The 13,567-nt window shown below is 54.4% G+C and overlaps 2 protein-coding genes across 3 annotated transcripts; one reads left to right on the top strand and one right to left on the bottom strand.

Annotated features, from left to right (window-relative positions):
* Positions 1-196: 196 nt before the first annotated feature.
* Positions 197-6,406, bottom strand: Chpf (chondroitin polymerizing factor). Of its 2 annotated transcripts, none has more exons than XM_070016315.1 (4): positions 5,781-6,406; positions 3,389-3,962; positions 2,253-2,432; positions 197-1,914 (listed from the first exon to the last, which is right to left on the bottom strand). In XM_070016315.1, the coding sequence occupies exons 1-4, from the start codon at positions 6,092-6,094 to the stop codon at positions 658-660; spliced, it is 2,325 nt and encodes a 774-aa protein (XP_069872416.1). In that variant the 5' UTR covers positions 6,095-6,406; the 3' UTR covers positions 197-657. The 2 variants fall into 2 exon arrangements, with proteins under 2 accessions (XP_069872416.1, XP_069872426.1); XM_070016325.1 differs by lacking the exon at positions 5,781-6,406 and adding an exon at positions 5,474-5,524.
* Positions 6,407-6,841: 435 nt separating this feature from the next.
* On the top strand, positions 6,842-13,475 carry Tmem198 (transmembrane protein 198). The gene is made up of 5 exons (XM_070016340.1): positions 6,842-6,922; positions 7,237-7,441; positions 10,492-11,067; positions 12,249-12,451; positions 12,755-13,475. The coding sequence occupies exons 2-5, from the start codon at positions 7,276-7,278 to the stop codon at positions 12,890-12,892; spliced, it is 1,083 nt and encodes a 360-aa protein (XP_069872441.1). The 5' UTR covers positions 6,842-6,922; positions 7,237-7,275; the 3' UTR covers positions 12,893-13,475.
* Positions 13,476-13,567: the final 92 nt, after the last annotated feature.

The following is a 13,567-nucleotide window of genomic DNA, read 5'->3' as shown; positions in this document are numbered from 1 at the left end:
CTGGTTTTATAAAGTGCTGACGAAATTGGGAATAAAGAGGCATAAAGAATTCTCTGTTATGTGTGTGACCCAGCGTGCGCGTGCACGTGGTCTGGGGCGGGGCTGGACATCTGGGTGACTGGGTCCCTTTAAAATGAAATGCAGGCCAAGCAAGGACTGGCCCCTCCATTCTCAGTCAACTCTCCAACAACTCCAATTACCAGTCCACATTCGGCCAGTTTATTAAAGGCAGAGCACTTCATTAGGGGGTCTAGGAGGGAGAAGATGTCCTCTCCTTTCTCTTGGCTCCCCCTTCTCCAACAACTCATCTGCAGCCCAGCCTCCAGAACAAGACCCTGAAGGTGTGGCTGGCGTCAGGCGGGCAGACAGTACTGCATAAATACACGAAGGCCACAGCCTGAATCAGCAGCGTCAAGAGGGCAGGGAGACTAGGCTTGGGTCAAGAGGGGTGGCTGGGGGTGGGGGTGGGGAGACATGTTCCCCATGGCTGTCCTGAGTCCAGGGACCTACAACCCAGGCAGGACTAGGGGGCTGCCCCGGAGTCTGAGGCTGCAGCCACTCCTGTCCAGTAAGGCTGGCAGGCTGACTCCGGGTTGTTGCTGGGGAGGAGTGGGGCAAGGCGAGGCCATGCCAGGGTACAGGGGCCCAGGGTGGGGATCAGGTGCTATTGCCCTGCTCCTGCTCAAAAAGCAGCATGGCGAGCTGGGTTCGGGAGCCGAGGCCCTCCAGCACACTCTGGCGGCAGCGGTGGTACAGATCCTCACTGAGCCGTGCGCTGCACGACTGGGCCCGGTAGCGCTGCAGCAGGGCTGGCTCCACGGCTCGCAGCACGTGCAGGTTAGAGAACCGCAGGAACAGCTCGTACACATCCAGGCTCTCCAGCAGCTCCTCCTCCTGCTCTGAGGCTGCGGCCAGCCGCCCACGGGCCGCCACATAGTCCGAGTTGTAGAAGCAGGCCTCGCTGGCTGCTTGGCGATCAAAATGGCCTGTGTCACGGCCCAGCTCTGGTGGTCCAGGCCCTTGTGGTGGAGCAACGGCTGGGTGGAAGGCTTGGAAGTGCATGGGAAAGAAAGCCTGCCAGCCAGAGATGGCATGCATGCGGCAGCGATTCAGGAAGTCAGGAGTGAGCACTGTGTCTGGCCCGGCCAGCAGGAACAGTGTGTCCAGTGGGTGCTTCTTGGACAGTAGATCCATGAGGCGTAGTGGGGAAGGTGCAGCCGTCTGCACACTGAGCCAGGGCACCCGGGCACCAGGAAAACGCCGCTCTAGCTCTGCCACGTGGGCCTTGACAGGTGCGAAGACATCCGCATGGGCCGCCCGCTGGGCCTGGCGTGGCTCATACAGCAGCAGCAGGGTCAGGGCTGCTGCGTCTCCAGGCTCCAGGGCTGCAGTGGCGAAGGCCTCCAGGAAGCCAGGAGCCAGATCACATTCGGCTGCAGCCAGAGGCAGCAGCACAGTGAGCCGCGAGGCCTCAGTGACATAGGGCACAGGCAGGATCTCCACGCGGCTCAGAGGCCGCAGGAGCTGCACCCGGTGGGTGAGGGGCCGGCGGCCACCCTGGGGGGTCTGTGCCTCCAGCTGCAAGTCTAGCATGTACTCCATACCCCTGGCCGGATCAAAGCGACGGTAGCCATTAACCAGATGCTGCATCTGGAGTCGCAGGACTGGGTGGTAGCGACGGTTGAGCTCCTCCAGGGCTGCTCCCAGAACATCAGCCACATCCGCCCGGTCGGCCCCACGCAGTGGGCAGCGTGGTGAGCCATCGGCACAGGAGAAGGCATGCTGCTCTGTGAAATAGTCCCAGCGAAGGACTTCAAATCGTGAGGCAGGGCGGGATGGGGCTGGAATGCCCACTGGCCAGGCAGCAGCCCGTTCCCCATCAGCTGCCAGTTGGCTGGTGTTCTGGATCTCCCACTGGGACAAAGAAAAAAAAAAAAAAGCCATGAACGAGGAGGTCCCTGGGACAGCCTATAGCTTGGAGGGGGGGAGGGGCAGTGTCTATGTAGACACTCAGTGACACTCAGGATAAACCCCTAGCTGGCTGCCAGTCTCTGCCCACCCAGTTCCCCTCCTCCCACATCCTTTCCATGCCTGGAAGCAGCCAAAAAGGCAAAAAGGGGGATTTCTGATGGTTCCTTGGAGAAGATCAAAGACAGACTCAGAAGCAGGCCTGCTCTGTGATTCTAGTACTACCTCTTTTTCCCACTGGGATATCTCCTCTACCCCTTCTCTCCCCGGCCTCCAGGTCATACCTGCAACTCCTGGATCTCCTTGTATGTGCGCTCCAGCTCTGCTCGGGCAAAAGCCTTGTGCAACTGGTACATGTGCACAGGGTCACGGACAGGGTAGGCTGTCAGGGCACTTCGGAAACGAGGGTCCCCATCTTTCACAGGCTCCCCAGGGCTCAGCTCCAGATAGCTGTAGTGCACCCCCTGGGGAAAGTAATGGGAGGAGTCCACAATGGAGAAAATGATGAAACTGATTTCCCTTCATCTTTGCTGAATTCCAAGACTTTTTTTTTTGTTGTTGTTGTTGGTTGTGGGACTTGAACTCAGACTATAGGCACTGTCCCTGGGCTCTTTTGCTCAAGGATAGAGCTCTACTACTTTAAGCCACAGTGCCATATCCAGTTTTCTGGTGGTTAATTGGAGATAAGACTTTCATGAACTTTCCTGTTGGTACTGGCTTGAATCCTCAGACCTCAGCCTCAGCTTCTACTTCCAGTTTTTTGGTGGTTAATTGGAGATAAGAGTCTCATGAAGCTGGGTGCTGGTGGTTCATGCCTATAATCCCAGCTCCTCAGGAGGCTGAGATCTGAGGATTGTGGTTCAAAACCAGCTTGGGCAGCAAAGTCCTCATGAGACTCATCTCCCACTAACCACTCAAACTCTGGAAGTAGAGCTGTGGCTCAAAGTGGTAGAGTGCTAGCTTTGAGCAAAAGAGGTTAGGGACAGTGCTCAGGCCTTGAGTACAAGCCCCATGACTAGGGGAAAAAAAAGATTCTTAGGAACTTTTATGTCTGGACTGCGTTTTCTGTGGGGTTAAGTCTCCCATAGCCAGTTGTGCTTGTGTGCCTGCTCACCTGTGAATTGGAAATGCAGCCTGCCTCAGAGATGCTCATGAGGCACAAATAAAATAGTAACTAACATGGACTACCTACTATGCTCAAGGTTCCCTTATTTTCTCTGATTCATATCATAACTCTGGGTAATAATTATTTCCACTGGCATGCATGAGGGGATTACAGCTCAGACTTCACAATTTCCCCCAGGTCACAGGGACAAAGATGACAGAACTGGAATGGAAATCCAGGCCTATAACTCTGTCACCCCTTGCTTCTCTATGCAGCTCAGATAGGAGGCACTAGTAGGGGGGCTGATGGTCCCACCTCGTGGTCACCAGTACAGCCCACTCCAGTAGCATCAAGGATGCAGCGTCCCAGCCACTCATCAGGGCGTGCACTGACAATGTCGTTGCGGCAGCCTTCCAGGTGGGGGCGCAGCTGCTGTAGCAGTGTGCGTGACAACAGCACCCCAAAGCCTCCATGGCAGTAACGGCCTGGGGTGGGTTCCCCACTGATGAAGTCCTGGGGCCGGCCAAGGTAGAGATGGGTAGCAGTGGCCAGACTGAGGTGGCCAGTTAGGCGTGCCAGTTCATGAGCTTCGGTGTAGGTGGCATCCGGCACTAGGAAGAACCAATCAAAGTCATCTCCGTGCTGCTCCAGCAGGTGGCGTAATGCCAGGTGCAGGTGTCCAATAGGCCGCTCCTCACCCAATGTTACTACTGCCATTCCTGAAGGTATCCGGCGACCACGAGCGCCTGTTAGGAACACCACGCGTTCTAGCCGGTGCCCCAGAGTTCGATTCACGGCCACACCCAGTGTGTGCAATGTGGCCTGTGAGGTCATAACTGCCACCAGAAGCCTCTGCCTGATGCCCAGCTCTGTGCTGATGTATCGAGTCCTGGGAAAACAGAAAGCCATAGAGTTATTAAAAAGACAAAGCAGAGCCTGGTGATGGTGGCGCATGCCTGTAATCCTAGCCACTCAGAAAGCTGAGATCTGAGGATAGTGGTTCAAAGTTAGCCAGGGCAGGAAAGTCCATGAGATTCTTCAATTAAGTTCAAAAAAGTCAGAAGTGGAACTGTGGCTCAAGTGGTAGAGCACTAGTTTTGAACACAAAAACTCATAGACAGCCCAAGCCCTGAGTTCAAGCTCCAGGACCAGTACAAAAAAAAAAAAAAAAAAGATAAAGAGCCTGGTGCTGGTGGCCTACCACCTGTAAGCCTAGCTACTCAAGAGGTTGAGATCTGAGGATTGCAGTTTGAAGTCAGCCTGGACAGAAAAGTCTAAGAGACCCTTACTTCCAATTAACCAACAAAAAACTAGAAGTAGAAGTGTGGCCAGCCTTGAGTGAAAAGGCCAAGTGAGAATATAAGGCATGAATGAAAGCCTCAGTACTGGCATGCATATGTGTGCACACAGACACACGTACACACATGCCAACAAGGCAGTGGGAGACAGCATACACACATACATATGAATAAATTTATTTTCTCTGGGCCTGTTCCCTCATCAGTTAATAGGATGAGAATAACTTTTTCTTGTAGTGTCAGGATTTAAGCACAAATCTGACCTCTTAAGAACATAGGTGTTATACTTTTGGAAGAGGGTAATATCCATGCAGATATGAGGGAAATATACCAGGTTGGAGTCCTGCTTTCACTACTTAGTCGTTTTCTTTCTTTCCCTCCCTCCCTTCCTTCCTTCCTTTCTCTCTCTCTCTCTTTCTCTTTCTTTCTTTCTTTCTTTCTTTCTTTCTTTCTTTCTTTCTTTCTTTCTTTCTTTCTTTCTTTCTTTCTTTCTTGTCGTGGGGCCTGAACTCTGGGCCTGAGTGCTGTCCCTCAGCTCTTCAGCTCAAGGTTAGTGCTCTATCACTTGAGCCACAGCGCCACTTCTGGCTTTTTCTGTTTATGTAGTGCTGAGGAATCAAACCTGGGGCCTCATGGATGCAAGGTGAGCACTCTACCACTTCCCAGCCCCTACTTAGTCATATTCTTGAGTACATTATTTAATCTAAGCCTTCTGTAAGGCAGAACTGATCCTCTCTGCTTAAAGCCACCAATTCTTCAGTGCACCATTTACATGTTTGTTTCTATATAAATATGCTCCCATTATACCAAAAGTATATCGCATAAGTAGAATAAGAAAATACATGGCACAGATTTGTATTGAATGTATTGGAGGAGGGCAAACTATGACAGCAATTCACCTTCCTAAGGCAGAAGGTAGTTGAAGATCTGGAATATGAACTCTCCTATTACTTAAGGGAAATCAGTTCAACTCATGGGCAGACATCTCAGTAGATGAGCACAGTCCTGCCTCTCCAGCCTCACCCAGAGGTGGTCCCTGTGACCCATCTAGGAATGAGATGGAGGTCAATTTCACTTCTCTTCTTTTTCTTTATATACTCACTTAATATAGCAGTCCTTTAATTCCAGTAGACCAGCTAGGGTCCTAAGAGGACCTTTGGGGGACCACCAGGTGGAGCTGGTTTAGCACAGAGGCGAGTTCAGCTCAGGCCAGCATGAAACGCAGGGATAGACCCAAACTAGCCCTACAGCTCACGGTAAGGCTGAGCCATCGGAAGTCATCGGGCTCAAAGACTTCCTGGCCCGCGAAGCCCCTTCCTTCCGGAGCCTGACCCGGCCCCCGGGGACTCCCGTGCGCACGCGACCCGGCCGGTGACCCGGGGGTGGGGCGGGTGGAGCTCATCCAGTACCTGACGGCCTTCTTGGCGGCCTGGCCGGGTTGTGCCGGATGGTAGGGCAAGACACGCGGCTCCCAGTTCTCCCCGGTGCCTTCGCCGGCCCCGGGCCTCTCGCGCTCAGCTCCAGGCTGCACCGAGTTGGGCCGGCGCGCCGCGTTGGTGTTGCCGCGCGGCGGCAGCTCAGACTCCCCGGGTTGGGGCGGCCCCGGGCCGCACGGCTCCTCCACCCAGGTGACGCTGAGCAGGCTCAGGGTGAAGCCCAGGGAGATGCCCACGGCCACGGGCCCTGCGGGCCGCAGCACCGACAGCAGCAGCGACGCCCGCATGGCGCCCGGACAGCGGGCCCCCGGCCCCCGCGCAGCCCCAGAGCAGCCCGGGCAGGCTCCGAGGGGGGCGGGACCGGGGAAGGGGCGGATCCGCAGGGCCCGGGCCCCGCGAACGAGCCCGCGCCCCCCTCACCGAGCGCAGCCAGCGGCCCGAGCCGACTCTCCCGAGCGTGGCTCCGACTTCCCTCCAGCTGCCCTGGGGGCCGGAGCTTCCAGCCGCGGCCGCCAGGGTCCGACGTGTCACTGCTAGGACCCCGCCCCCGGGGCGGGACCTCGGCCCCAGTTACCGGAGAGGGAGGAGAAGGGGGAGGTTGGAAGTGGGGGGAGGGAAGGGAAGGACCCCCGGAAGTGCCCCCTCCTCCGTGCCGGAGAGGAAGACGGCGGGGGCGGAGTCCCCAGACTCCCTCCGCGTGGTTGGTGCGTCCCGCGTGACGTCAGAAGCTGCCCGCCCCTGCCTGGATGGTGCGCCCTGAGTGACGTCAGGAGCAGAGGCCGGAGCTGTCCATCAGCACCAGAGGCCGCGGGCGGGCTTAGGGCATGGGGCCGCGGCTCTGGGGCGGCTCGAGCCCCTGCTCCTGCTCCGTTCCGGTCCACGGACCCCGCGTGAGGCCCCGGACGCCGCAGGACCTCAGTGTCAGCCGGTGTAGGAGGTGCAGCGGCGCCGCCGTCGCCCAGGGACCGGTCCCTCCGGCCCAGCAGCCCTCTTCCCCGCACGGCGGACTTGCCCCGGACCCCAGTCCGTGGGAGTCTCTGGCGCCCCTCAACCCCGTCCTCTCCGGCCCCTGCACAGCCTCTCTCGCTCAGAAGCTCAGATCGCCTCCCGTCCAGGTAGATTTTGGACAATGACAGATTCAGCCTCCCCCCCTTGATGGGTATCCTGGCCGCCGCCGCCGCGCCGGCAGCACGCTGCCCTCATCCTCCCCCCAACCCAGCCGATTTTAACTTTTCCCCAGCCCTCTGTAACGAGGCACTTTTGTTTCCCTTTGTCTTCGCTCCCCACTCCAGGGATGCTTTCAGAGCAGCGTGATGTGGGCACCACTCCTTTGTCCACCGTGTCCTTGCCGGAGTTCTCCCACTGCCACTTTCATCCTAGTGGGGACCCAGAACTGACTCTTACTTGACCCCAACTTCCTCCTTGTCAGGTTGACCAGGGTGGGTGACACCCCTCGGGTCTCAGCACCATGCCAGGCACGATGGAGACACTGCGGTTTCAGTTGCTGCCCCCTGAACCCGATGATGCCTTCTGGGGCGCACCCTGTGAACAGCCCCTGGAGCGCAGATACCAGGCACTGCCGGCCCTCGTCTGCATCATGTGCTGTTTGTTTGGAATCGTCTACTGCTTTTTCGGTGAGAGCTCCCCCCCCCCATCATCCTCCACCTAAACTCCTGTTTCCCTAAGTCCTTTTTATGGGGTCCCCAAATCTCCAGACTCCCTCCATGAAATAGTTATTGTTTTTCTCTGTGATCTAACAAGGTTGTAATGTATCTACACTCTAAATTCTAGAAGACACAGGTGTTTCAGTCAGGCCTCCTGAATTTGAACTTGGCTCTGTAAGTTTGTAATTGTGATGCCTTGGGCATATCAACCTGTCTGAGCCTTAGTTTTCTCAGCAGAACAAAGGGACCAATGATTTTTATCTTACATGAAGTAGGCATATGATTCAATAGGCACTCAATAGATAGCTATTGTCTTGAAGATGTGTTTGGATACTGCTAGGTAGGCACTGAAGACGCTTAGGGTGATTAAACATAGTCCTTTACAACAGGGCATATTGTATGACGGGGGAGAGACTCCTGGAATATTCACACTTGTGATACATATTAGAGTGGGCTGGATGTAGTCACACATGGCAATCGCCTACAAGGCAGACTTGTAATGAAGGCTGCTGTGAAGAGTTGTACGGGGGTGGGGTAGGTGTGGTGGTGCACACATGTGAACCCCCAGCACTAGGGAAGCTGAAGGAGGATGATTGAGGGTTCAAGGCCAGCCTGCTCTACAAAGGTAAATGTCTTAAAAGCGAATTAGACAGGATGGGTGCTGTGTAAGGTAGCTCAACTGAATAGGCAGATGGGTGTTAAAATCCAGCTTGTGCTCAGTGGTAGAGTTCTTGTCTTGCATGCATGGGGCCCTGGGTTTGATTCCTCAGTACCACATAAGCAGAAAAAGCCAGAAGTGGTGCTATGACTCAAGTGGTATAGCACTAGCCTTGAGCTGAAGAGTGAGGGACAGCGCCCAGGTCCAGAAAAAGAAAGTACATCTTTTTCTAACTTGCCACAATGATGCCTAATGAGCTAATGACAGCTCAGGGTAAGTGCCTAGCGATTCTATAGCCAACTACACAACTTCAGGTAGGAGAATGGGTTCTAGAGTTAGGGGCCTGAGGAAAGCTTACAGCATAGGATTATAAGTGGCCAGAATCAGTGGTGGTAAACAAAGTAGGCTGCAGGTTTGAGCAGGGAACTGGAAAGATTTGTTTCTAACATGTATATCTCCCCCTGGAATGGGCGGGCAGATGCGGTGGGAGTCAGATGGTTCCTCCCCTCCTACCTCCAAACTCTGGGCTACATACCTGAAGAGTGGGCAGGAGGGTGTGCCCCTCCTAAGGGGTCCCCTAAGAGTCTGTATGACCTTTCCTTTTCCACTGCCCATACCACTCCCTCTGCATGGCTCTCTGCAGCCCTCTAATATCCAACCCTGTTTGATGTTCTTGCTTTTAGACTCTGAGCCCTTGTCTAAACCTGGTCTCTCTCTGACCCCAGAACTCCTGGACTCCATTACCCTCACTTTGGAACCAAATCATCTTTTTATTGTCTTTCTCTTTGGCTCACCCTGATTTCTTGATCTCATTGACTTCTATCTTATCAAGTATTTAGATCTACACCTTCCTCACTCTTTCAGGAACTGTTATTAGGTATATTGGCCCTATAACCAACTCTTCTAAAATCCCACAATTCAGGGGCTGGGAAGGTGGCTCAGTGGTAGAGTGCTTGCCTTGCATTCCTGAGGCCCTGGGTTTGATTCCTCAGCACCACATAAGCAAAAAGAAAAAAGCCTAAGTGGCGCTGTGGCTCAAGTGGTATAGCGCTAGCCTTGAGCTGAAGAGCTGAGGGACAGCGCCCAGGCCCAGAGTTCAGGCCCCACAACCGGACCCAAAAAAATAAAAATTAAAAAAATAAAATAAAATCCCACAATTCAACCATTTCTCTCTACACTGCTCTTTAATTTCCTAGGATCCTGTATAAGCCCTAATGGCCTCCCTCCACCTCACCCCATTATCTCATTACCATGCATCCCCCTCAGCCCCTTCATGACTCCAAGCTCAGATCCCTGGTCACTCCTAACTCTGATCTCTATACACCCACCAGTGGATTGTTCTTGGGATCTCAATATCCTCATTTCTCTCAGTGTTCCCCTTCTCAGAAACTTTTTTTTTTTTGTCGGTCATGGGGCCTGAACTCTGGACCTGGGCGCTGTCCCTCAGCTCTTCAGCTTAAGGCTAGTGCTCCACTATTTGAGCCACAGCACCACTTCTAGCTTTTTTTTCCTGCTTATGTGGTGCTGAGGAATCAAACCCAGGGCCTCACGCATGCAAGGCAAGCACTCTACTACTGAGCCACCTTCCCATCCCCTCAGAAACTTTTTTTTTTGGGTCCGGTCGTGGGGCCTGAACTCTGGGCCCGGGCGCTGTCCCTCAGCTCTTCAGCTCAAGACTAGCGCTCTACCACTTGAGCCACAGCGCCACTTCCGGCTTTTTTCTTTTTGCTTATGTGGTGCTGAGGAATCGAACCCAGGGCCTCATGCATGCAAGGCAAGCACTCTATCACTGAGCCACCTTCCCAGCCCCCTCAGAAACTTTTTAACTTCTACTTCTATCAGTCTTCTTGATTCACAAAGACATCATCTTCCAGAACTCCTCCCCAACCAACCAGCTCTCTCTCCTCTAACACTGCTGTATCTCTGAAACCCTGTGATGATTCCAGAGTCTTTCTGAACCTGTGTGATCCCCCCATCTCAATTCTGAGTTTCAAATACCCTATCTTTGAACAGTTCCTCCTTAAAGACCCCACTGACTCTATTTCTGGTCCTCTAACTCCAGTGACTTTTACTGTGTCCTATGATCCAAACCCCGAATGTCCTGTTACATGTTTATTCTTGACTCCCTCCAGTGACCCCTATCGCAATCGTATTTGTTTTCCTAGTGAATCCCAATGAATATAGCTCTCTGACTCCCTCCAATCCCCATCACTGATGCCATCACGACTCCAGTGAACCTCAATTCTCTGTTGTCTTGGTGACCATGTTCTGACTCCTCTGTGTCCCCATCTCTCAGACTCTCTGACTTCCCTCAGCCAGGTGACCTTACTTTGGCTTCTCACTGGCCCTGTTCCCCCCGCAGGTTACCGTTGCTTCAAGGCAGTGCTCTTCCTTACGGGGCTGCTGTTTGGCTCAGTGGTCATCTTCCTGCTATGCTACCGAGAGCGGGTGCTGGAAACGCAGCTGAGTGCTGGGGCAAGCGCAGGCATCGCACTAGGCATTGGGCTGCTCTGCGGGCTGGTGGCCATGCTGGTGCGCAGTGTGGGCCTCTTCCTGGTGGGGCTGCTGCTCGGTCTGCTGCTCGCCGCTGCCGCCCTGCTGGGCTCTGCACCCTACTACCAGCCAGGCTCTGTGTGGGGCCCACTGGGGCTGCTGCTGGGGGGCGGCCTGCTCTGTGCCCTCCTTACCCTGCGCTGGCCGCGTCTACTCACCACCCTGGCAACCGCCGTGACAGGGGCAGCACTCATTGCCACGGCAGCGGACTACTTTGCTGAGCTGCTACTGCTAGGCCGTTATGTGGTGGAGCGACTGCGGGCTGCTGCTGTACCCCCCCTCTGCTGGCGGAGCTGGGCCCTGCTGGCACTCTGGCCCCTGCTCAGCCTGATGGGCGTTCTGGTGCAGTGGAGGGTGACCACCGAGAGGGACTCCCACACAGAAGGTAAGAAGGCACAGGCTAGGGTGAGCATGGGAGAAGGGGCTGTGCAGATGGCTGTGGGTCTGAGGAGTTGGGGGAGAAGGGCCAGAAGCTGCACACCAAAAGCAGAGGACTTCAGTGGGGTTAGAGAGCTGACTTGCTCAGGGTCTGGGAGGATAAGATCAAGTACCACCAAGTACGACCTTTCATGCCACACTACATATGGATACTGTAGATACAAAGCAAAAAGATTGGGGTTCAAGTTAAGTGTTACAGCTGCCTGCCTAGCAGGCATAAGGCCCTGGGTTTGAACTCTAGTACCACCACAATAAAAAAAAAAAAAAAAAAAAGGGAAGAGATTGAGCATGTGGCAACAGTGGTAATGTGCTTACCCGACATGCACAGGATACTGGTTTTGATCACTGGCACCATAAAACAAACCTACATCTACCAGAAAAAGTCTCTGCTCCATGAGCATACACCCAGGGTAGGTGAGAGACAGATGAACAAAAAGCAAACAAGGAAATTCCAGTTGTGCAGAGTGGTACCATGGAGATACACATGGTCATAGAAGAGAGTGACTTTATGTTAGGCTATGTAGTCTAGGATAGTCAAGGAAGGCCGCTTAGTTGAGAGACATGGAAGCAGAGACCTGAAAGGGAGCTTGAGATGAGAAAGCCTGGCTTGTTTGAGCAAATGGGGCTGGAGGATGCAGGTGAAATGGGCTGATATTGTGGGCTTTCTGGACCATGCGGAGGAATCGGATTTTTCTTAGAAGGCAGTGAGATGCCATTGGTGGGCTTAAAGCCAGGGAGGATGTAATGCAACTTGCTGTTTGGGATGCTTATTTTTCTGGTGTGTGCAGAAATCTTAGAGGGAAGCCAGCAGAGAGGGGAAGCAGTGAGCAGCAGACCTGAAGCTGTCCGATTAAATATGAGGGTAGCTGGACTGCCAATCACCCATGGCACAGGATTGGGAGGGAGGGGGTACTTGGAAAACTAGAAATCTTACAAAAGACTTTCACAAGAAAAGAACTGCACGAAGTCTCACCTGGGAGGTGGGAAGGCCAGGAAAGGAAGTAGAAGGGTGGAAGTAATGGTGGACAAGGGGAATCTGGAAACCTGAAGCCACTCTGTGGAAAGAGGGTGAGGGACTGGGGGAGAAGAGGCAGGTAGGCCTCTAAGTCCCTCTGTCTGTCCCTCCAGTGGTCATCAGCCGGCAGCGAAGACGTGTACAACTGATGCGGATTCGACAGCAGGAAGAGCGCAAGGAAAAGCGGAGGAAGAAGAGACCCCCTCGAGCTCCACCCAGAGGTGCTCGGGCTCCTCCAAGGCCTGGACCCCCCGATCCTCCTTATAGACGCAGGCCAGTGCCCATTAAACGCTTCAATGGAGATGTCCTGTCCCCGGTGAGCACTCTGAGCCCTCAGCCCAAATGGGAGTCCTGTCTAGGCAGGACTGGTCTTCCTGCAGGCTGGTCACTGGTGGTGGTTATCTATGAGAACCTCTGCACCACAGCCTGGGTGGGGCTGGGGAAAGGTGTCCTGAATATGGAGTTTGAATGGGATGGAGTGTATGGTGGGGTCTTGGACTATGGATTCAGTATGGAGAGTTCCTGGGTCTGTATAGGCAAGGAGAAAATCATACTTGTGGGGTGTAAGGAGAGGTAGGGTCTGCAGTGGAACTCACATCTGTGCTTAATGTCCCAACAGAGCTACATCCAGAGTTTCCGGGACCGGCAGACAGGGAGCTCCTTGAGCTCTTTCATGGCCTCGCCTACAGATACGGACTATGAGTATGGATCCCAGGGGCCACTGACAGCCTGCTCAGGCCCCCCTGTGCGGGTGTAACTGTCTCCCCACCTGTTTATAGACTCTGTAGTCACCAGCTCTGCCAGCTGTGGGAGCCTGCCAGGTCACTACCCAGGCCTTCAGCTGTCTCTTTCCTCTGTCTGGAGAGAATTGGCCTGGCCACAAGAAGAGGGCATCTGTCTCAGGCTAGGCTTGTCCTGAGAGGAAAGACCCCTCTCAAGTTCCCAAGGGGCCCCTAAGGAACTGGGGGTGTGAGCCTCATTGGGGTGTGCTCAGGGTTGTAAGTATGTGGCCTGCGTATGCGTCTGTATGAGGGGGTAGGCTTGGAGGGACTCTGGACCCTTGCCTTAGATTTCTGATTGGTAGGGTTCTCCAGGGCTGGCCTGCCTCCTTTCCCATTGCTGGGGTCCCACGGGCTACTCTCAGGCCACTTTCCTGCATGTCTACATGGAGGAGGCCTGCCTCCCTCCCTGATCGCTCTGCCTTCCAACCACTCATCTAAGAGTTCTTGTCCTTGTCCACAGGGCAAACCACTGCCCCCCTCACCCTGGTACTTTGGCTTCTGCAAAACCACCAGCCTGAGGGCAGTGGCAGGGAACGGGGTGGGGGATGCTGCTCTGGGTTGGGTTGGGGAGGAGGGTGGAGGGAGAGGGCTCAAATGCACGGTGCATGTCTGGTGTCTGTCATACCACTCTGGACACCTCATGCTTCTGT

This window comes from Dipodomys merriami, unplaced genomic scaffold (genome assembly GCF_024711535.1).
Source record: "Dipodomys merriami isolate MVZ:Mamm:240054 unplaced genomic scaffold, mDipMer1.0.p SCAF_1, whole genome shotgun sequence".
Taxonomy (NCBI): domain Eukaryota; kingdom Metazoa; phylum Chordata; class Mammalia; order Rodentia; family Heteromyidae; genus Dipodomys; species Dipodomys merriami.
The sequence above is the reverse complement of the archived record's forward strand: the minus strand, read 5'-3'. Positions and strand labels throughout refer to the sequence as shown.

Coding starts and splice junctions, on each gene's coding strand:
- Chpf (XM_070016315.1), bottom strand. CDS start 6,094: ATGCGGGCGTCGCTGCTGCTGTCGGTGCTGCGGCCCGCAGGGCCCGTG. Junction 2,433..3,388: donor GCTGTACTGGTGACCACGAG/GTGGGACCATCA, acceptor TACTTTCCCCAG/GGGGTGCACTACAGCTATCT. Junction 1,915..2,252: donor AGGAGATCCAGGAGTTGCAG/GTATGACCTGGA, acceptor TCTTTGTCCCAG/TGGGAGATCCAGAACACCAG.
- Tmem198 (XM_070016340.1), top strand. CDS start 7,276: ATGCCAGGCACGATGGAGACACTGCGGTTTCAGTTGCTGCCCCCTGAA. Junction 11,068..12,248: donor GAGGGACTCCCACACAGAAG/GTAAGAAGGCAC, acceptor CTGTCCCTCCAG/TGGTCATCAGCCGGCAGCGA. Junction 12,452..12,754: donor ATGGAGATGTCCTGTCCCCG/GTGAGCACTCTG, acceptor ATGTCCCAACAG/AGCTACATCCAGAGTTTCCG.